Consider the following 23807-nt stretch of genomic DNA (forward strand, 5'->3'; position numbering starts at 1 on the left):
GAGGAGACAGAATAGGCAGAATCTGCCGCGTGGTAAAAGGTGACTGACAAGGAACGTTACCTCCCTCAACTTGGGCTCTGGGGGGGGGGGGGGGAAGCAAAACAAAACAACTTCTTCCATAGAATTGAAAGCCTCGCCTCCTCTCACATGTGCTTGGGGGTTCAAAATTGCCCTGCTTATATGGCTTGGATAATCCCTGGGTGAGAAGCAAATTTACAGGACATCAACTTGACAGTGCACATGGATGTCTGATAGAAAGAAGGCAAGTCCTTTTGGAAGGACACATCCTCAACACGGGCTTCCCAAGCCTCACCCAAAATGAGCTCAGCGCCCACAGTTACAACACTGGAGATAGTGCCACTCTCCATGAGCTGTCAGAATACAGCAAACTGTAGAATTAGATTCTCAAGAACATTAGGGGTTGAAATAGTTATAGAATATTTAATAACCATGTTTACAATGCTCAAAGAAATAAAAGATAGAAGGAAAATAGGAAAGAATAGAATGTCACTCAAAAAGGCAGGGAAGATTTGGAAAAGACCCAGATAGATTATGCTTCTAATAATGAAAAATATAACTGTTTACATGGACACCTCAGTGGATGGGTTGAACAACAGACTAAATATAGCTGAAGAAAGAATTAGTGAACTGAGAGGCACATCTGGTATCACCCAGAAAGACAAGGGTTAAGAGCCCTGGAGAAGAGAAGGAGGGCATCACATATCTCAATGGAGAAGATCAAGAGAACGATGGAGAGGACACGTTCCAAGAGATAATGCCTGAGAATTTTCCAGAGTTTGTGAAACAATAGGCACGAGTCTTCAGACTCATGAAGCTCACGTAACCTGAGCGGGATAAAGGGAAGGAAGTTTACCCCAGACACGGCGGTGGAACTATAGAGGAGGAGAAAGGGCGGCTGAGCAGCAGGTAGCCTGAAGGCAGACTTCTCTGCAAGGAGAAGCCGCAAGAGGGCAGGACCCTGTCTTCAAAGGGTGGGATGCAGATACCTGCCATGTAGAGTTATAGCCCTCACTGAAACCATCGTCCTGGAATGGGGCAAAAGAAAGCAAAACTGGAGTAAGTTTCCACCAAGAGACTCTCAGTACAAGGGGAGAGGAGGAGGAGATCTGAAGATGATCCCAGAAAGGTAGTGGGGCTGAGATGTGAAGAAATGTAAGAAGAAATGATGAGCAAAGAAATATTTGGGCGACCTGGTAAATCTACGAAACAGAAGTAACGTCCGATCTGGCAGGTGAGCCCGTCCCCACCCATCCCCACCGTCAGAAGCCGCCAGCGGAAGTGTGAGAGGACGGGGGGCGGAGCCCGGCGGCCCGACCCGTAAAACTACCTCTCCCGTGAGGCTTTGCCGCTGGGCGGGCGCACGCGCAGGCGCCGTGGGGCAGGCGTGGCCCGTTCTAGAACGCCGGGGCGCTGGAGCCCGGGCGCCATGTTAGGACAGAGGGGAAGGAGGAGGAGCGCTTGAGGCGGCGGGCGCGGTGCGGAGCGGGCTTGGACCGGGGCCCACGGGAGCCCGCCCTCCCGCCTCGGCGGATCATGAGCGGGGCGGCCGCCGCGGGCTGGCGGGGCCGGCGCTAGCCATGATGCCGCTTCCCGGTCCGCCGCAGGGGTCCCCGCAGACGCAGCCTCCGCAGAAGCGCTACGGCATCTCCTCTCCCGTCAGTTTGGCCGCCCCCAAGGAGACTGACTGCATCCTGACCCAGAAATTAATCGAAACCCTGAAGCCCTTCGGGGTCTTTGAAGAGGAAGAGGAACTGCAGCGCAGGATTTTAATTTTGGAAAAATTAAATAACCTGGTAAAGGAGTGGATACGGGAGATCAGCCAGAGCAGGAGTCTTCCACAGGCTGTAGTTGACAATGTCGGAGGAAAAATTTTTACGTTCGGGTCCTACAGATTAGGAGTACACACGAAAGGCGCCGACATCGATGCGCTGTGTGTGGCGCCGCGGCACGTTGACCGAAGCGACTTTTTCACCTCCTTCTATGATAAGTTGAAAGTTCAGGAAGAAGTGAAAGATTTAAGGGCGGTGGAAGAGGCATTTGTACCAGTTATCAAACTGTGTTTTAATGGGATAGAGATCGATATTTTGTTTGCAAGGTTGGCACTACAGACTATTCCAGAAGATTTAGACCTGCGAGATGACAGTCTGCTTAAAAATTTAGATATTAGGTGCATCAGAAGTCTTAATGGTTGCCGGGTGACTGATGAAATTTTACATCTAGTTCCGAACATTGACAACTTCAGGTTGACTCTGAGAGCTGTCAAACTGTGGGCCAAATGCCGCAGCATCTATTCCAATATATTAGGCTTCCTCGGAGGTGTTTCCTGGGCTATGCTAGTAGCAAGAACTTGCCAGCTTTATCCAAATGCAGTAGCATCCACTCTTGTCCGGAAGTTTTTTTTGGTGTTTTCTGAATGGGAATGGCCCAATCCAGTACTGTTGAAAGAGCCGGAAGAACGGAATTTTAATCTGCCCATGTGGGACCCAAGGGTAAATCCCAGTGATAGGTATCATCTTATGCCTATAATTACGCCGGCCTACCCACAGCAGAACTCCACGTATAATGTGTCCGTTTCCACGCGGATGGTCATGATTGAGGAATTTAAACAAGGCCTTGCTCTCACACATGAGATTTTGCTGAGCAGGGCAGAGTGGTCCAAGCTTTTTGAGGCTCCCAACTTCTTTCAAAAGTACAAGCATTATATTGTACTTCTAGCAAGTTCACCGACCGAAAAACAACATCTCGAATGGGTAGGCTTGGTAGAATCAAAAATCCGAATCCTGGTTGGAAGCCTGGAGAAGAATGAATTTATTACGCTGGCACATGTGAATCCCCAGTCATTTCCAGCACCCAAAGAAAATCCTGACAAGGAGGAATTTCGTACCATGTGGGTGATTGGGTTAGTGTTAAAGAAACCAGAAAACTCTGAAATCCTTAGTATCGATCTCACCTATGATATTCAGTCTTTCACAGATACGGTCTATAGGCAAGCAATAAACAGCAAGATGTTTGAAATGGATATGAAAATTGCTGCCATGCATTTAAGAAGAAAGGAGCTTCATCAACTACTGCCTAATCATGTGCTTCAGAAAAAGAAAGCAGAAGGTGTCAGATTGACAGCTTTGAACGACAACGGCCCCGACGTGACTGTGGACGGCGATCACGGCATGCTCAAGCCTCCTCCCAGCGCTGTGAAGACCAGTCCATTGGCGGGCGGCTCGCAGGGCAGAAACAGTCCTGCCCCAGCCGTGCTGGCAGCACCTGTGACCAGCACCCAGGCCACGGAAGCTTCTGTGCCACAAGTAAATTCCTGCGAAAGCTCGGGGGTTGCATTTAGCGAAAGCGTCCCTCAGACTGCTGCACGGCTGGCCATTTCGCCATCGCCAGTGCCCATGGTCGCCAGAGTCATTTCTTCCACACATCTGGTGAACCATCCACCCAGGCCTTCAGGAAACGCAGCGATAATACCGAAACCTCTAGTGGGAGTCTAGAGGACATTCTCACCTCCTAAAGAGGAAGGGACCAAGGAAACCAAATTAGAAGAGGAACCACTCGGCAAAGAGACGTGTACAACTCAGTTAGTGACGATTCAGACTGCGGCTTCTCTGTTGGCCTCAACGGAAACATCCAGGCTGGACTTTTGCTCTATCCCTCCCTGCTCTCCCTGCAAATCCTATTCCTGTTATCAAGAATTCAGTAAAACTGAGATTGAACTGGTAACAACCACTTCAAGGGTCCGTACACAATAGCTGCCAACTCAGCCTGTATTCCTCGGAGGCTAAGAGCAGAGCGTGGAGGGCACCAGGCTAGACCTGATCCAAAGCAGCTGTAGGTTCATTTGGTAACATCCCTTACTGGGCTGATCTTGAGAGCGGAAGTCCTGTCATTAACGTGTCAGGGAGTTCAGCTATCAGTCTGAAGGGACTGCTGCCCTTACAAATTAGAGAGGGGAAAAAGCCCTCTAGTTCTGTTTGTTCCCCTGCCTGACACTGGGACTGGATTGATTTTTGAGACATTGTTGGGAAAATTTGCAATACAGCCTGGTATAAGATGGCCTCATGCTGATGATGTGCTTTTATGTATATTTTTGCTAGAGAGTAGAAAGGTTGTTCAGCTTAATGGATTTTAATTTTTTTCTGAAGTGTTTTCTTTACCTTTAATCTTCAAATCAGAGGACACTTAAAAGTACATCTAGTTCAGGCCCTAGGAGGTACCTGTAAGCCTTTAAATGAAATGCCAACTCTTGGGTATACATTTGACACTGAAAGAAGATTAATTAGTAAGTCTCTGGTCTTGATGGAACATGATTCAGAACTGATATACTGGTTTTACTTACAGAATTTTTTTAGAGTGCGTACAATCAGCGATCACACCACACATGTTTTCTTTGAGCTAACAAAGCTCTACATTCTTCTCTCCTTAATCATTTGTCCCAAAACAGAAAAGCGTGTTGCCTCCCCTTTCTCTGTTTGCTTGTATGTACAAGATGTGCTTGTATGTTTTGTTTTGTTTTGTTTAAAGAAAAACAAACAAACCGGAATGCTAGTATCTTCTTAACCATGATGTGAAACCAGCATTCCTGTGGCTACATGCACAAAACCCTAAACTGGTTCCATGGCTAAGACTTTACTAAAAGTAGTGCCCATGAAACATCTCAGTCTGGGATAGCTGTTTGATCTCTACTTGTGAGAAGTTTTGTATTCCCCACAGAACATCTGCTCATAGTAAGATTAATTTCCCATTTTAAACATATAGGCAAAACGTCATTTTTTCCCCAGAATTTTAGACCAACTTTTATTTGTAAATGGTTACTAAAATTCATCAGTAAATCTTACAGAGAGAAACACACAAAAAAATAATTTTTGGCAAGCACTGGACATCTGGTCAAAGATAAAACTCCTTTGTTTTATCCTATCAAAAGGTCAGGAATTTCTTTTAAATAAATAAATGAAAAGATCCCTCATAATTGAGCAGCAGAAGCGTGAGGCGTACCAGATACAGGTGAATGAAACCTGGGTCTTTCTGAACCTGGACAGCAACCCTGAAGGAGTTTTCCAGTTAGCCTGGTTCTGACCCCTTTCCCCATGGTGCTCCTTTCTTCCACGTGTGCATTTTTCACGTTAAATTGTAATTACTTAAACTCTTCCCCTTTCCTTCTGGATCAGTTTTCCAAGGTTGGAATGTAGTCTTTCCCCTTTTAGTCTCTGCTGTAATTGAGACTCTCTTTTCAGCACGACTTTCTGATGTCTGGTATACAATATTTGTTTCCCAGGTCCTCACCCTGTGCAGTCACCTTGTTCCACCACGATCATAAGATCAGATAAAACGTGTAAGGTGTCTGTGTATTTTGAGTGGCTATGGTGTTAGAACGGAATTGCCCATTTTGTTTACACATTGGGGAAAAAAATATTAAATGTTTCATGTAACTGCACCACTTTACCAAACTGGAAAGTTGGAACTTTTTAATTCTAGTTTTCATTACCTGAATATCAGACTTCATTTTTTAATATGATGTACGTAATTCTCATGACTAGAGTTTGTTTTATAGTATCTTTACTTGTACTTTTCAAGTGCAATTTCACAAACAGATAATGTATTTCTCCATTAAAAATGCTATAAAAACAAACAGCAAGCAAACAAGTGAAAGCAAAGTACTGGACAATAAAGACGTTTAGATTGGAAGGAGATTGAGAAGAGTTCACATGTTCTTACATAGTTGGGGAGGAAGGTAGAGGTACCTATGAACTTTTTGATCTTATTAAATTTACAGTGCGTGTTTTTATAATGTTAGGGCAAAACCCTAAAATGTGCTAACTGCACATCATTAAAGGTAAAAGTAGAATTAGAAAGTATTAATCCAAAAGAAGGCAGAAAGGAAAGGGTACAAAGCATAGAAAAATAATAGAGTACAAAGAAAGTACAATCTAAGAAGATAGAAATGAAACCAAATACATCTGTCGCCACTATAAATGGACCACACTTCCCGAATGAAAGACAGAGCTCGTCAGAGTCCATGGAAAAACAAAGTCCAGCTGTGTGCTGTTTTGTTTACAAGAGGCACACCCAACATGCAAGGACATAAAAGAGTGGAAAAAGATACGCTAAGGAAAAGAAAGCTGACATGGTAACAATATCAAACAAAGGTTTCAAAACAGAAATAATTACTAGGGGTGAAAATAATTACTGCATTTAAGAGAGAAGAAATAATGCACCAGGAAAATAGAGCAGTTTAAAACTTGTTTGCACCTAACAGCTTCAACATACAATAACAAATAGAGCAAAGATGAACAGCAATGCCAAGTTTGTCATTATCATGGGCTTTAAAACTGCTCTTTTATTAGCTGATGTCAAACAGACAAAAAATAGGAGGGAAGCAGAAGTTTTTGCGCAGAGCTCATGAGCTCGGGCAGGGTTTGGCGAGCTTTTTCTGGGAAGGGCCGGGTAGTAAACATTTTCAGCTTTGGGAGCCATAGGGTCTTTGTCGTAGCTACTCACTCTGCTTCTGTGGGGTGAAAGTGACCAGGTGGCCGGGGCCGGATCTGTCACCCACCCCACCCGCCCCCCAGCTGTCATCCACATCATAGAACTCTCTGTCCAGCCACCGAGCAGCGTGTTATTCTTAAGTCAGCGTTGGGCGTGGTGGTGGTTTGAAGCTCTGTGTACCCCAGAAAAACATTGTTAAATTTAATCGATTGCAATGGTGTGACCCCATTTTAAGTAGGACGTTTTGATGAGGTGACTTAAGTCCTTTATAAGAGAATGAAATTCAGACAGGCAGAGAGAGAGATCCTCGGAGAAGGCAGCTGGAAGCCGAGGTCAGCGGAACCCGGAGAGAAGGGAGCGCCTTGGAGGTGCCGCCCCTGTGCGTTGCCGTGGGACAGGGGAGCCAGCCCCGGAACACCACGGTCTTGGGGGGAAAGCATCACCTTGGTGATGCCTTGATTTGGACATTTTCTCGGCCTCAGAACTGTGAGCGAATCAATTCCCATTGCTTAACCTGACCAGTTTCCTGGTATTTGCTTAAGCAGCCTAGAAAACAAACAGGCATGGGCCTAAACTAACCACACACTGCATCATGAAGTCAGCCTCAACATGTTTCAGGGTATCTGCGTCATGGAGCACGCTCTCTGACCAGAACAGTAAGGTAGAAATCAACAAAAGCTCCAACCACAAAGAAAGAGGTTGATACAATTAAAGATTCTGTACGTCACATTTAGTATGAAGTGAAAACAGGCCATGTAGGGGGAGGAGAATATTTTCCATGCGAAAAACTGATACAGGATTACTATCCAGAATATGTTAAGGATGTAAGAAAAAAATGTGTTGAAAAAGATCTAACAGCTCAGTAAAAAATGGGCAAAAGAAACTCATGGGCATTTCACAGAAGAAAAAATAGGAATGACCAATCAACTTGAAAGAATGCTCAGTTTTGTTAGTAGCAAGGAAAATGCAAATTAAGACCACAGCGAGACTTTTTTTTTTCCCCCCACAAAGAGTGAAGTCCAACGACTCCAGGCTTGGCGAGGGTAGGGGCAGCGAGCGCCCGGCCCGGTGCCGATGAGCATGCCCGCTGTTTAGACCGCTTTGGTGGTCACTTGGGCCGTGTCTGACAGATACCCTGTGATGCAATTATTCTGCTCTGCTGTTGTGATGGGGGTTCAGGGAGGCGTCCCCTTATTGACCCCCTGTGCCCTCGGGGCAGCTAGGGTCTCGGGGCCTGCAGCCTTGTCCAGGACTCTGCGTGCCTCTAACGCTCCTCCAGTGGGCCACGTCACTGTCACTTCCTGCATGTGCCAGGGTGTCAGAAGAGTTGGGAAGCAGTTTCCTGGTGACTCCATCCCATGGGTAACCAGGAGACCTGCCGTGGAGTGTTCATAGCAGCATTTGGTAACAGCCTAAAGCTCGAAGCCAGCCATGAACCCATCGTGGCAGGAGGGAGAGGTAGTGGGGTGGCCTTGCAGACGTTGCTGTAACATGTGAAACTAAATGACGTGGTGCCACGTGCTTCAACGTGGTGAATCTCAATGTTGAAGGAAAAGCAAACTGCAGAAAAATACATAGAGCGTGCCGGACTGCGATTCATAGGCTTAAAACAAGCAAAGCAGAGAAGCGTAATTTAGGGTTACCGAAATGTGTGATAAAACTCTAAATAAGAAATGGGAATGTTAAACACAGAAGTCAGGGTAGTCGTTCCTTTTGGTGGGCGAGAGGTAGGGAGAAGGCAGGAGGGTGCCGTCGGAGGGGACAGTGAGAATGGAGCTGCTTTCGTTTTGGTCGGCTGGTAGGTGAGATGGTATTCACTTTATTATTAGTCTGAGCTTTCGTATGTGTGAAATATTAATTTAGAGAACAATACCAAAATGATATCTGTTCCAGTTTGCCAAAGCTGCCAGAATGCAAAATACCAGCAATGGACTGGCTTTTACAATGGGAGTTTATTAGATCATAAATTTATAGTTCTAAGGCCATGAAAATGTCCCAATTAAGGCATCAACAGGATGATACCTTCTCTGAAGAAAGGCTGATGGCATCTGGGGTTTCTCTGTCACATGGGAAGGCACATGGCCGGAGTCTGCTGGGCCTCTCCTGGGTTTAGCTTCTGGTTTCCGTGGCTTTCTCCAAAATGTCTCTGGGCTTCTGTCTTAGCTTCTCTCTCTCAGCTCCTGTGCATCCTTGCTTGTATCTCCCATGGCATTTGTAAGCATCTGTGGGTTCTCACTTAGCTTCTCTGAGGCAAGCTCTGGGCTTCACTCTTAGCATCTCCAAACGTCCTTCTGTCTGCATCTCCCAGCGTCTGGGTCTGTGTTGGCCCCTGAGCTCTCTTAAGGACTCCAGTACACTAATCGAGACTCATCTTGAATAGGCAGGGTCACATTTCCATAGAAATAGGTTCTGTGAAAAGACTAATAAGATAGTCAAAACTAGAAAAACTGATGAGAAATAAAGAAAGTGCAGATAAACTATCTTAGGAATTAAAAAGGGGATGTGACTGCAGATAGAGATGTAAAAAAGAGAATCTTACAAGTGGCTTTCTGTCAGTAAATTTGAAAACTTAGACGAAATGGGCAATCTCCTAGAGAAATAGAACCTACCAAAATGCGCTCAGGAAAATAGAAAACCTGAATAGATGTATAACCTCGAGAGAAGTTGAGTGGCTTGAATATCTACCCACCCAAACCAAAACAAATCAGAGCAAAAACACAAGACCCATGGTTTTTTCATAGGCCGGTTCTTTCCAATATTGAAGGATGGGTTATTTCAGTCTTACACACCAGACTATTTAGATAACAGAAAAAGAAACATTTTGTGAAGCTGATATAACCTTGATACCTAAACCAGACAAGAGAAGTAAGATAAAGGAAAATCATCAAATTGATTATGAATGTGGGTGTGAAAACCACACCCCAGCCAGAAATGTATGTTAAACAGTCATGTCTGATCCTGAGCCTGCTGGCTCCCTGGGAGGCCAGGGTGACTCAACATTAGGCCCACAGGCTGGCAGGTCACTGCTGGGGGTTGGCAGGGGCCTCCCCTCGGGCTGCCTGGAGGGTGCCCCGGAAGGTGATCCGGGGAGCGAGGCACGGCACGGGCCGTTTGTGACCCGACTTGGCAGCCGCACACCCCCTTTCTGCAGAGTCCTTGCGACACAGCTCTGCCCATTGTGGGGGGAGACTGCGTAGGGGTGTGCTCCTGGGGACAGGGGTCATTAGGGGCCTCGTGGGAGGCTGGCCCCCTCCTCTCTCCCCAGGAAAATGGGCACATGTGACACATTTCATGGAGTACCATGCAGCGATGAAAAGGAACAGACCCGCGCCACACAGAGCAGATGGATGGATTCCCCAACGTGAAGCTGTCCGAAAGGCAAGTGGGGAAAGAACAGGTGTGACAGGAACCATTAAATCAGAGGTTGAAAAGAAGTAAAGTGAAGCATGTGTTTTTCAGAGATCTGTAAGGTGTGGATATATCCCTATTTTAATGATATTCCGTATATGGTAAAAATGTAAATATTTACCTGGGAATTATGCCCCCAAGTCAGGATGGCTGTTATTTCCGGGTGGGAGAGGGGCGACTGCTCACCTCTGTCTGTAATTGTCTTGAAGCTGCTCGGTAGAAGCTTTCGTGTCCATAGTGGCTGCAGCCTTGCCCCGTTACGTGGACTGTTGGGTAGGTGGTGGGAAGGTGGGATGCTTGCGGACAGACAGCTTTCTCGCAGGGTTTGGCTGTCCAGGCGTGGGGGAGAGGCCTCAGACGTTTGAGTGCTGGGGAACAGAGTCCACAACCCCGGGAGCCTGGGAAGGTCTGCTCCCCCACACCATGCACAAACCTTCGCTGTGTTTCCTCCTGATTGTCTAAATAGGACGTGTCGATCTTCAGGAATTGGAACCATGTAAAAATAAAAAGCAAGGATCCCAGCTCCCATTAGACCACCATGAACCTTTTCCTTCCTTTTTTCCCCTTTACAAAAAAAGTGCATAAAACAGTGGACAGTTTAACGGATGAGCAACCTCCAGTGAGTCGAGAAGTGGAACACAGCTTCCACGTGCCCCCTCCAGGCACCCCTGTCTCCTTCCAGAGATAAACCCATACCCTGACCTTGTGATGATAATTCCTTGCTTCTCTTCCTGCTTTCACTGTGTATGGATGCATCCTAAACAACAGAGCTCAGTTCTGCCTGATTTTGAAGTTCGTGTGCCCTAATCAAATGGTACGTCGTCTTTCTCCTTTCTCCTGCCTCTCAGCGTACTCGTGAGATTCGTTCGTGTTGTTGCTTGTGTACCTCGTGCACTTGCATGGCCGGATGGAAGCACGCTATTGGATATAACATTACATCCGCTCCACTGGGGAGGCATGCTTCAGTTGTTTCATATTTCACTCTGTGACAAATGGTGTTGCCATTCTCCTCCATTTTTCAGTGTACATGTAGTTTTTTTAAAAAACAGCTTTATTGAGGTATAATTTTTAAATGCATTTTTCACTGTGAAATCCAACACACTCACAGAACAGTGATAACCTTCAAAGCACAACTCAACAAATAGTTGGAGAGCAAACCTCAAAGAATGCCATGGGCCACGGTTCCACAGCCCCAGCCACGTCCTCACTGTACACAGGAAGGTGGCGACCCTCTAAGCACGGAGTTGTTCGTTTGTGTTTTGAGGTGGCATCAGACTTTATTGTAGGGACTTCGTTCACTGGGGGAGGGACGAGTTCTTGGGAGGTGGGATGCGAGTGGTGAAGAGAGAGGGAGCCCATTTGCCTGACCTTTCTGCCTTGGTCACTCAGATGCCACCTGTTAGTATCTGCCTGTCACAGCACTAACCACTGAAGGGGCCCTAACTGTGCTTTACCAGGTGAAGACAGGTATCCGTGAGCCAGGCTTTCAGATGCACGTTGCAGAGCTTGCTCACCTCCCCGGAGGGTAGTAGACTGTGCTGAGCAAACAGCCCTGGAACCGGAGGAGTTTCAGAGTATTGGAAAATCTCAAGAATGTGATGAAACAGACCCAGCAGCAAAGAGATGCTATCCAGAAAGAAAGCAAGGTGAAAAAATTATTCGGGAATTTCTCTAAGGTGAAGCAAGTGGCCTTTACTGGAATGTTAGAGGAAAACATCACAGAGACGTTAAAACAGCTGAAAGCCGAGGTGACAGCAAAGAATAATAGTTTTGTAAATGAAATCATATCACAAGTAACGGTTACTATGTGAGAAAATCCCACTGATGAAAGATTATATCGATAAGCTATTGTCTGTGATACTTTTGTATTGTCTTATACTTTGCCCTTTTCCCATACTATTAGCAGTTTATATCCATGGGATATTTAGTAACAATACTTTGCTTTAAGTACATTTTCCTGGATGTTTATTTTGAAAAACAGGAGCTGTAACTGAGGAATACATAAATGGACATGGGCAATAGTAAGCAATGGGTTGAATTTTTTAAATAAAATCATGTAGTTTGTGGAATTTAAAAAACAAAACAAAAAGTGTAGTTTTATAACCTGTGTCTAGGAATTGCAGTATCTGAGGCTGTGCTTCCTGCCTTCTGTTGTTTCCGCTGGTTCTTACTCAGGGTGCCTCGTTTCCTTGTGAGCTGCTCAGTTACCCTTAGCTCTGGCCCTGCTAGCTTTCCTTGAAAAATTCAAGGCTTTCAAACTGAAGCTGCAACTTGAGGTTTCTTGGGCCACCGGAAACCGGTTATAGAAATCCGGTTATAGTTTCTTGAGGAGCTCTTTCCTCCCCTGGACCCCCATTTGATTTGTGCCAAGGCAACTTTCCCCAGGTCCCCTGAGGTGGGAGGTGGGAGGCAAGTTTACTTCTGCTTCACTTTCTCTTCTGTGATTTCCGCCTAATAGGGGGAGGGTGCCCTTTCGATTTGCCAGCGTGGGTGGGCCAGAGCTGTGGCTTGCCTTAGCGGTCCCCAAGCCTGCACCTCCGAGGGAGCTTTGGAGAATGGAAGGGAGAAAAGGAGTGACAGAGAAATGAAGCCAAGCAGGGGGTCTGATGACGGATGAGAAGGCCCGGGAGCTGTGTCCCCACCCCACCAGCCCTGAGGCAGCAGTGGTGTCGGCCTCCCCTGGCCCCAAGCCCGCTCAGGGCCCCCCTCCCAGCTCCTCGCGCCCACGTCTCCCACCCAAGGAGACTCACTGGAGACTGCTCCCCTGTGGGCCTGCCCTGCTCCAGTGCTTATGTTGTTTCCCCTCCAATTACCAGGGGCTCTGGGACTTAGGAAATATGTCTGTTCTTCAAGCAGTTTTGCTGAAGTGTAATTTACATACCATAAGACTTGCCTTTTTAAGTATATAATTCAGAGATTTTTTTTAAAGGAAATTTACAGAGTTGTGCAGCCGTCACCCCAGTCCAGTCGCAGGACATTTCCATCATCAGAAAGATTCATTGTGCCTCTGCAAGTTCCCACCACCAGCCCCAGCAGCCCCTGATCAGCTTTCTGACTGTAAACCTGCCTTTTTGGACGTTTCATGTAAACGCAATCCTACAATAATGATTTTGCACCTGACTTTTTCACTTACACAATGTTTTTGAGGTTCATCCCTGTTGTAGCATTTTTTTACATATGTATACATATATATATATATATTATTGAGAAAGGAAGTTTATTGGGATGTTTCCAAACATTACCCTGCTCACTAGTGATCATGGGGGTAAAAATGTACGTTGATGAGCCCTCGGGTTTATGGAATCGTGCCCATGCACACCCGGGAGGCTGCAGGGCAGGGGCGTGTTTGGGCTTCGTGCCCCCTGAAGAGACCTTGGGTGGGAGACGTGGGCGCGAGGAACTGGGGAGGAGGGGCCCTGAGCGGGCTTGGGGCCAGGGGAGGCCGACACCACCGCTGCCTCAGGGCCGTGGGGTGGGGAACTTCTCACTTGTGGTAAGGGACAGACATCGAGGAGGGGGGCTTTGATGAGGGGGGCTTTGATGCTTGCCAACCGAGACCCCAGGAGGGCCGGGGGAGCTGTCTGGTGCTGGAGAGAACGGGCAGCTGCCCCGCACCAAGTAGGCAGGGCTTCTCCTTTCTGCTTGGACACCAGAGGTGAGAGGACCCCTGGGACTGAGGTTGGGGCCGCCAGGCCTCTGCAGGGGGGTCAGGAGAAGGCAGCGAGGGCAGGGGGCCGGGGGTGGAGGGCTGGGCCCGGGCAGAGCTGGGGTGCGGGTGGCAGCCGCCCCGAGAGCCTTCCCTGCTGAGCTGAGCTCGTCGCCCCTCTTGGCCCAGAGCCGCCTGGCAGGGACGGAGACGGCACCGGGAGGGGTCAAGGCCGGCGCAGAGGACACGGCTTCCCTGCCTCACCTCCTTCTCTCCTCCTCTGGCCTCATTAGTTTTATTTTTTATTTTTTGAGAATGGCCATCTTCATAGTTTTCTTTCAGTTTGTGGACACGGACTGGCTTAGAGCGTCCTTAATGTTTTGAAGGTTTCCGTGTAGGAGTCTTGTGCTGCGTTTCTTTTTGTTTTTTTTTTTTTTTTTACTTTTATAATATTATTTTAATATTGTATTTGAAATAATTTTAAACATCTGATCAATAAGATTATACACAAATATGGGAGTATGCAGCACTTGACAAAAAATAAAGCTAAGCATTTAAATATACAAAAACAACTTTGAGTGTAGATCCCTCCTTAAAGTTCTCTTAACATATACATAATTTATAGTCTTTTACCTATCAACTTACCGAAACGAAAATATGGCCAGTTTAAAACTTACTGTAGTCTAGAATATGGCCATGATAGTCCCAATGGGAAGACAGGATGAAGAGTAAAATATTTGAGGGTTTTATCCTTGAATTTTTTTTTTCCCTAAGAAGTACAGCCTTTCCCCTTTTGTAAACCTTCTTGGAGGATTTAATCATTTTCTATGCATGTGTTTTTAATTACAGCTATTATTTTTCACCAGCCACATTCCACACAGGTGGGATTAAACAAACAAACAAAAAAAGAGATTGCTTTGCAAAACATCAGCTTCCTCCTCAGATAAATATGCATAACATGCTTATCATAGTGTATTAGAGCTAAGATCCCCAAAAGTGAGATGCTGATACTACCTTTTAAGTATAGAATCCAAAATAGAGTCCTATTGTCAAGAATTTCTAATCACCAATTAGGATTTTTAAAATGCACCAAGATGTTTAAAATATAGGGTAACTGTGCTGGTTTGAATGTATTGTGTCCCCCAAAACGCCATTATCTTGGATGTAATCTTGTGTGGGCAGATGTATCAGTGTGAATTAGATTGTAATTCTTGGAGTGTTTCCATGGAGCTGTGCCCCACGCAACTGTGGGTGATGACTCTGATTGGATAATTTCCATGGAGGTGTTACCCCACCCATTCAGGGTGGGTCTAAATTAAATCACTGGGGCCATATAAATGAGCTGACAAACAGAAGGGAACTCAGTGCAGCTGTGAGTGACATTCTGAAGAGGAGTTACAGCCAAGAGGGACACTTTGAAGAAAACACAGGAGCTGCAGATGAGAGACAGCTTGAAGACAGCCGTTGAAAGCAGACTCTTGCTCTGGAGAAGCTGAGAGAGGACAAACATCCCAAGAGCAACTAAGAGTGACATTTTTGAGGAGCTGCAGCCTAGAGAGGAACGTCCTGGGAGAAAGCCATTTTGAAACCAGAACTTGGAGCAGATGCCAGCCACGTGCCTTCCCAGCTAACAGAGGTTTTTCCGGACGCCATTGGCCATCCTCCAGTGAAGGTACCAGATTGTTGATGCTTTATCTTGGATAGTTTATGGCCTTAAAACTGTAACTGTGTAACTAAATGAACCCCCTTTATAAAAGCCGATCTATTTCTGGTGTTTTGTGTGCTGGCAGCATTAGCAAACTGGAACAGATTTTGGTACCAGAGAAGTGGGGTGCTGGTGCTGCTGTGTCTGCAAATACCAAACATGTTGGAACAGCTTTTTAAATGGATAAGGGGAAGATCTGGAAGAACTGTGAGGAGCTTGATAGGAAGGCCTAAACTGCTTTGAAGAGACTGTGGATATATGGACTCTAAAGATACTTCTGATGAGGCCTTGAGTAGACATGATGAATGATGTTGTGAACTGGAAGAAAGGCGATCCTCGTTTTAAAGTGGCAGAGAATTTGGCAAAATTGAGTCCTGGTGTTGGATGGAAGGCAGAATTTGAAAGTGATGACTTGGAATATTTAGTTGATGAGCTCTCCAAGCAAAATGTAGAAGAAGTAGCCTGGCTTTTAGTTGCAGCTTATAGTAAAATGCAAGAGGACGGGGATAAGCTGAGAAATGAACTCTTGATTTCAAAGAAACCAGGAATTGATGGCCTGAAAAACTCTGGGCTTCCAGGGGGTGAAACCCGAGAAGCTACAGCCCAACATGAAAATATAAGCAAACATGTAACCATTTCAGTGCAAGCCATTTCAGTGCCATTTCAGTGCAAGCCAATATTGGAGAAGGAGTTAAGCAGAAAGGATTTGTGGAAAGTCCTATTGTCTGATGGCTTTGACCCCTGTGTGCTTCATGTGAAGCCAACAGAATTTTTGCAAGATCTTTATAGACAGAGCCACTGCTGGTCTGGACTGGGGGAGACAGACAAGGAACAAATTGAAGGAGTAATTTCTTCAAAGACAGAGCCATGGAGGTTGAGGTCTGGAGTCAAGAGGTGTTAGGCTGGGAGAGCGGAGTGGCCCACATGCATGGAAAGAGTGAGTTTGCCCCAGAGGTTGAGGGTGGGCCTTCCGCCTCGATGCTCCAGAAGAGTTTTGCCACCCCACGTCCCAAAGAGGGTGGAGAACGTTCCCAGGGAATTGGGGAGAGCCTGGCTGCCACCCCACTGTTCTGAAGGGGTTGAGCATGTGCCCTGGAGATGGAAGGGAATCCGGGTGCTGCCCCGATGTTTGAGGAGGGTGGAGCTGAGAAGGTGGTCTCCCCAATGTGTGGATATGTTGGAGCACTCACCCCAGTGTTTGGAGAGGAAAGGGCTGCCACAAAGGCCCTTAGGAAGGGTTAGACTCCCGCTCTCTCAAGCCCCAAGGATGCAACATCATTCTGTAAATGATTCTCAGACTTTGAAATCTAATGGAGTCTGTCCTGCGAGTTTTAGGAATTATTTTGGTCCTGTTAACCCTGTTTCCCTTACTGTTTCTTCTTATGGCAATGGGAATGTTTCTCCTTTGAATGTCCCTCCTTTGTATACCGGAAGCACATAAGTTGTTTTAAGTTTACAGATCCACAGCTAAAGGAAAATTATGCCTTAGGACTGACCACGCCTATAATTGATTTTGATGGGATCTTGTACTTAACTATTGTTACTGAAGTGATTTAAGTTTTTGTGATATTGTGATGAGATTAATGTATTTTATATTTGGAAAGAATATGTTTTTCTGGGGTCCAGGGGGTGGAATGTGCTGGTTTGAATGTATTATGTCCCCCCAAAAAGCCATATTCTTTGATGTAGTCTTGTGGGGCAGATTGATTCATCTTTTTGATTAGGGTGTGATCTTTTGATTGGATGTTTCCATGGAGAGATGACCCACGCAACTGTGGGTGATCACTTTGATTGGATAATTTCCATGGAGGTGTTGGATAATTTCCATGGAGGTGTTACCCCACCCATTCAGGGTGGGTCTGAAGTAAATCATTGGAGCCATATAAATGAGCTGACAAACAGAAGGACCTCAGTGCAGCTGAGAGTGACATTTTGAAGTGCAGCTGAGAGGGACGCTTTGAAGAACGCAGAGAAGCTGAGAGAGTAGCTGCAGATAAGAGACAGTTTGAAGATGGCCATTGAAAGCAGACTCTCGCTCCAGAGAAGCTAAGAGAGGAAAAATACCCCAAGAGCAACTGAGAGTGACATTTTGATGAGGAACTGCAGCCTGGAGAGGAACATCCTGGGAGAAAGCCATTTTGAAACCAGAACTTGGAGCAGACGCCAGCCATGTGCCTTCCCAGCTAACAAAGGTTTTCCAGACGCCACTGGCCATCCTCTAGTGAAGGTACCTGTTCTGGTTTGCTAATGCTGCCGGAATGCAAAACAGCAGAGATGGATTGGTTTTTATAAAAGGGGGGTTATTTGGTTACACAGTTATAGTCTTAAGGCCATAAAGTGTCCAAGGTAACACATCAGCAATCAGGTACCTTTACTGGAGGATGGCCAATGGCATCCGGAAAACCTCTGTTAGCTGGGAAGGCACGTGGCTGGCATCTGCTCCAAAGTTCTGGTTTCAAAATGGCTTTCTCCCAGGATGTTCCTCTCTAGGCTGCAGTTCCTCAAAAATGTCACTCTTAGTTGCACTTGGGATATTTGTCTTCTCTTGTCTTCTCTGGAGCAAGAATCTGCTTTCAATGGCCGTCATCAAACTGTCTCTCATCTGCAGCTCCTGTGCTTTCTTCAAAGTGTCCCTCTTGGCTGCAGCAGCTCGCTCCTTCTGTCTGATCTTATATAGTGTGCCAGTAATTTAATTCAGACCCACCCAATGGGCGGGCCAACACCTCCATGGAAATTATCCAATCAGAGTCATCACCCACAGTTAGGTGGGGCGCATCTCCATGGAAACACTCAAAGAATTACAATCTAATTAACACTGATAGGTCTGCCCACACAAGATTAAATCAAAGAATATGGCTTTTTCTGGGGGACATAATACATTCAAACCAGCACAGTACCCGATTGCTGATGTGTTACCTTGGGCACCTTGTGGCCTTAAGACTGTAACTGTGTAACCAGATAAACCCCTTTTATAAAAACTAATCCATTTCTGGTGTTTTGCATTCCAGCAGCATTAGCAAACTAGAACAGTGACTAAGATTTTAAGAGAGAGAATAAAAACTGGAACTTACAAAAACTACCCTTCTTGGGATTTAAAACATTATAAAACAAAAAATAACCTCTTCCTTTTTGAAATCCTGTTTTTTGAAAATGTTTGATGCATTTTCCTTTTTGGTTGAGTTGTGATTTTTCACTTCAACAAAACATATACCAGTTGCTCTGGAGTTCCAATACCATCTCTGACACCTTGCCCAATTCGGGCATATGCAGGACATTTCCGGTTTTATGAGTCCATTTTCATTTTCACCTTATCAGTTTGAACTCAGTGCCCCACGATTGTTTCCAGTACTTTCCACCATTTCCATTTTTCCACAGGGAATGCAGCAGTTCCAATCTTAAGCTTTCTCTGGGAAGGATACCCCTCACTTCGTATCAGAAACGGGACGTGGTTATATGAACCCGAGAATAGCAACTGCAGGGACAAACTATTACCATTTGTCTCTGTTTTGGAAAAATTGGGACTCAGCCAACCAAAGTTATCACAGGCCCTGCTCCATGGCCTCCCACCTTCAGCAACAGAAGGTGACTGTCATAGTCAGCTAAGGAACTTCCAGTTCTAAACACAAAATCTAACAATTTGGGACAGGGTCAGTATAGGATTAAATACATTTTTCTTGGGGTAAATAGTGACCTTTCCTTTCTTTCCCCTGCATCACAGTGTATAAGGGAAAGACACTTCACTTGTTAAAAATAGTTCGGCAAATAAAGCAGGTAGCTACAGACAGAACCTTAGGTAGGCAGATAACTTTTTTTTTAGTTTTCACAGGTTTATTGAGTTTTTTTTTTTTTTTTACATTTTATTTTGAAATTCAAAGTTATAGGAACAGTTGCAAAAACAATATAAACCCCATACACAGAACTCCAGCATTACCTGACACCCCCCGATACCCCGATCCACTAACTTTAACATGTTGTCACACCACTATTTCTTTCCCTCCCTCCCTCCCTCCCTCCCTATCTATCATCCATCATCTATTGCTCTGTCTTCTGAACATACGAGAGCTAGCTGCACACATCCTTGAACATGCACTATAATTCACATATACACTTTCCATGAACAAAGAACCTTCTTTTATGCAATCCCATTAAGTGCAGCTAAGAAGTATAGGAGATTCAACAATGATACAAAGCTTACATTCTATATTTCCTTTTTCTTATGTCTCAACTGTGTCCCTTTGAGCCACCTGTCCTCCATCCTCAGATCCCATCCAGGGTCATCCTTGGCATTCAACTGTCATCTATTTAGACTGTCTTCTTCTTTTTTTTTTCCTCAATTGTGGAAACATATATATAGCCTAAATCTTCCCATTCCACCCCCTCCCTAGCATTCCATTAATGGGATTAATCACATTTAGAATGTTGTAATGCTATCACCTTCCCACCATCCATTACTAGAAATTTCCTTTCACCGCAAACAGCAACCCTACACTCATTTTTTAACTCCCCATTGCCCCTTCCCCCATTTCTCTTAACCCATACTCTACTTTTCATCTCTATGGTCATATTCTCTGATAATTTCTTTGTGTTTACTGTGGGGCTTAAAATTAAACTCTTAAATCCATAACAATCTTGTTTTTCTTTGATACCAACTTAATTTCAATAGGACACATAAACTATGTACCTATACTCCTCCATTCCCCCACCTTTATGTAGTTCTTGTCAAAAATTACATATTTTACATTGAGTTCAAAACCACTGATTTGTCATTAGAGTTTGTGTATTTTATATCATGTAGGAAGTAAATAGTGGAGCTACAATTCAAAAATTATTGACTTCTATTTGTATTCCATTGTGGTCAGAGATTGTGCTTTGAATATGTTCAATTTTTTTTTTAATTTATTGAGGCTTGTTTTATGTCCCAGCATATGGTCCATTCTGGAGAAAGATCCATGATCACTAGAGAAAAATGAGTGTCCTGGTGATTTGGGATGTAAGGTTCTATATATGTCTGTTAAAATTCTCTATATCTCTTTCTCCTTTCTTTGTTTCTCTGTTGGTAGGGCTCTCTTTAGTATCTGAAGTAGGGCAGGTCTTTTATTGGCAAAGTCTCTTAGCATTTGTTTGTGAAAAATTTAAGCTCTCCCTCAAATTTGAAGGAGAGTGTTGCTGGATAAAGTATTCTTGGTTGGAAATTTTTCTCTCTCAGAGTTTTAAATATGTGATGCCACTGCCTTCTCGCCTCCATGGTGGCCGCTGAGTAGTCACAACTTAGTCTTATGTTGTTTCCTTTGTATGTGGTGAATTGCTTTTCTCTTGCTGCTTTCAGAACTTGCTCCTTCTCTTCAGTATTTGAGAGTCTGATCAGAATATGACTTGGAGTGGGTTTATTTGGATTTATTCTATTTGGAGTTTGCTGGGCATTTATGCTTTGTGTATTTATATTGTGTAGAAGGTTGGGGAAGTTTTCCCCAACAATTTCCTTGAATACTCTTTCTAGACCTTTACCCTTTTCTTCCCCTTCTGAGACACCAATGAGTCTTAAATTTGGACGTTTTATTTTATCTATCATATCCCTGAGATCCTTTTCGATTTTTTCAATTTTTTTCTCCATTCTTTCTTTTGTTCTTTCATTTTCTGTTCTGTGGACCTCTAGGACACTGAGTCATTGTTCAGCTTCCTCTAATCTTGTATTATGAGTGTCTAGAGACTTTTTAATTTGGTCAACAGTTTCTTTTATTTCCATAAGATCTTCTATTTTTTTAATTTAATCTTGCAATTTCTTCTTTATGCTCTTCTAGGGTCTTCTTTATGTCCCTTTTATCCTGCTCCATGGTCTTCTTCATGTCTTTTATATCCTGTGCCATGTTTTCGTTCCTCGATTGTAATTGTTTGATTAATTGTGCCAAGTACTGTGTGTCTTCTGATATTTTGACTTGGGTGTTTGAGATTGGGTTCTCTGTATCGTCTGGTTTTATCATATGCATTAAGATTTTCTGTTGTTTTTGGCCTCTTGGCATTTGCTTTGTTTGACAGGGTTCTTTCAAGTTGTAAAAAAAAAAAAAATGCCAATCTAATTTTCAGAAATACAAATTGGTGGTGTACACTTTCTCCAACTAACCAGCAGATGGCATCTGTGAGTCACCTATACCCCTCAAGTCAGTTCTCCCCAACTCTGTCTCTGTGGTGTGTGGGGAAATGATTTTTGTGGGGTTCAGTTGGTGAACTCAGTTTGGGTTTGTTGTTGGAGCCGTCTGCCCTGAATGAGGGGCGTGTGTCTGGGTGGTCAGGGAGGCAGGGCTGCTATGATATTCAGACCTCCCAAGTGTTCCTGGAGATGCAAGGCTGTTGCAAGAGCCTAAGCCTTCATTTCTGTTTTGCCCCAGATTTTCTCTGTCGCTGACCCACAAACCACCAGCATTGACGTAGCGTCCCTGGGTTTTCCGAGCAGGCCCCCCTTCTCAGCTGTGATCTTCTAGGACCTCCGCTGAGGGGCTGTGCAGGGACCCTGTCTGCCTGATGCAAAGATTAGCCTATAATTCTTGACTGGTGTAAGTTTTGAATGAAAGGCAGGTAGTAGAGCTGGGCCCCACCCCTTTCCTCTTAGAGAAGATAGATAGGGGGAGGTCATTAGCATTTCAGTGTTCTCTCTCTGCCTGTGCTATACCTTTGTCTGGGTCACAGAACTGGGAACTGAAAATGGCCGAGGCTTTCTCAACTGATTTGAAAAAGGAACAGAGCTAGTCTGAGGCGACCCTTGGCTCTCCAAGGTCAGTTGTCACCCAAAGCCTCTGTCTGTTTTTTGGGGATGCATACCTGTAGTGAGCAGTTCACACTCGCTAATTAAAACCCCAGTTGGAGCTCAGCTGAGCTATATTCGTTTGCTGGGAGAGAGCTTCTCTCTGGCACCACGTGGCTCCACAGCTCGGGCTATGGGGGAGGGGGTCTCACGACTTGGTTCCGCAGGTTTTACTTACAGATTTCATGCTGTGTTCTCGGGCATTCCTCCCAATTCAGGTTGGTGTATGATGAGTGGATGGTCTCGTTTGTCCCCCCGCAGTTATTCTGGATTATTTACTAGTTGTTTCTGGTTTTTTGTAGTTGTTCCATGGGGACTACTTAGCTTCCACTCCTCTCTAAGCCGCCATCTTGGATCCTCCGGATACCTATTTTTGTATAAAGTGTATATCATAACCAATTTTCAGAAGACAAAGCTGAATTACAGTAATTAAGAAAACCCTATGGGATAAGTAAGATTTAATAAAAGTTTCTAACTGTAAACAATGGTCTTCCATATTGGTGGTTATTTTCCAAAAATTGAAATTTCAGGACAGTTGCACTGCTTTTCTTAAATTTATTCCTAAGCGTTTTGTTCCTTTTGATGGTATGGTGAATGGAATTATTTTCTCACTTTCGTTTTTGGATTTTTCACTGGTGGCATGTAGAACTACAGTTGATTTTTGTATGCTGAACTTGAAATCTGTGACCTTGCGGAACTGTTTATGGGTTTCTGCGTGCGGGAGCACGCCACCTGCCGACGAAGGCTGTGCTCCTTCTGTCTGCCCGCACCTCCCTTCTGTCACCCGTGCTCTGGCCGGAGCCCCCAGGGTGACATCGTGGGGGGGCTGTCGAGAACAGGTGTCCTTCCCCTCTCAGATTTCAGGGCAGAGGTTTGCTCCCTCACCAGTACGTACGTTTTTGGTAGAAGTCTTCTATCAGGCTGAGGAAGCTCCTTCCTGTTTCATAGCTGGTTGAGAGTTTTCGTCATGGATGAATGTTGGACTTTTTTCAAATGCTCTTTCTGCATTTATCGAGATCTTCATATGGTTTTGCCCTTTATTAATACGTTGTTACGTTAATCGATCTGAAGTTAAACCAACCTTGTATTCCTGGGATAAATCCCACTTAGTATTGGCACACAGTCCTTTTTTGTATGTTGCAGGATTTGATTTGCTAATATTTCGTTGAGGATTTTTGTGTTCATCAGGGACATCGGTGCATGTTTTCTGTTCCTGTACTCTCCTTGACGTTAGACCATTACTGCCTCCTGGAATGAGTTGTGAAGTGTTCCCTTCTTTTCTGTTTTCCAGAAGAGTTTTTGAAGGACTGGTTTTATTTCTTTCTTTATAACCCCAGGTAAATTCTGAAAGCATTCACTGTTGGAAGACCTGCCTTGTGGAAAATGCCAGTGGAGTCCTTCAGAGTGAAAGACCGACGGGTAATTTCAGGGCCACGTGCAGAGATAAAGCATGCCCTCCTGTTCTCGCACAGCTCGCCGGGGCCGGGGGTCTGGGTCTGGGGTCCCGGAGGAGCCCAGCGCACCCCTCTCCCGGGCAGCGTGTGGGCCTGGCGCGGCCGTTAGGGCCTCATGGGCGTCCCGGACGGGGCGTTCTTTGGTGGTTGGGAGAGGCGCGCATTTGTTTGAACCTTTTACGCCCTGGTCACTGCCTCGCAAAACCCGACAGACTTGGGAGTAATGAGAATGTTCTAGAATTGACTGTGGTGATGAATGCACAACTATAGGATGACACTGTGAGATGTGATTGT

The 23807-nt window shown here is 45.1% G+C and overlaps 2 protein-coding genes across 10 annotated transcripts in view; both read left to right on the top strand.

The window, feature by feature from the left end:
• The window catches only part of RADIL (Rap associating with DIL domain), a 69035-nt gene that overhangs the window by 14803 nt on the left and 30425 nt on the right, over positions 1–23807 (top strand). The window lies entirely within an intron of this gene.
• Positions 1599–3890, top strand: PAPOLB (poly(A) polymerase beta). Its single transcript, XM_037813953.1, has one exon. The coding sequence runs from the start codon at positions 1599–1601 to the stop codon at positions 3510–3512; it is 1914 nt and encodes a 637-aa protein (XP_037669881.1). The 3' UTR covers positions 3513–3890.

This window comes from Choloepus didactylus, chromosome 21, assembly GCF_015220235.1.
Source record: "Choloepus didactylus isolate mChoDid1 chromosome 21, mChoDid1.pri, whole genome shotgun sequence".
Lineage (NCBI taxonomy): Eukaryota > Metazoa > Chordata > Mammalia > Pilosa > Megalonychidae > Choloepus > Choloepus didactylus.

Excerpts from the sequence above, each read along its gene's own strand:
- PAPOLB (XM_037813953.1), top strand. The coding sequence starts at position 1,599 with ATGATGCCGCTTCCCGGTCCGCCGCAGGGGTCCCCGCAGACGCAGCCT.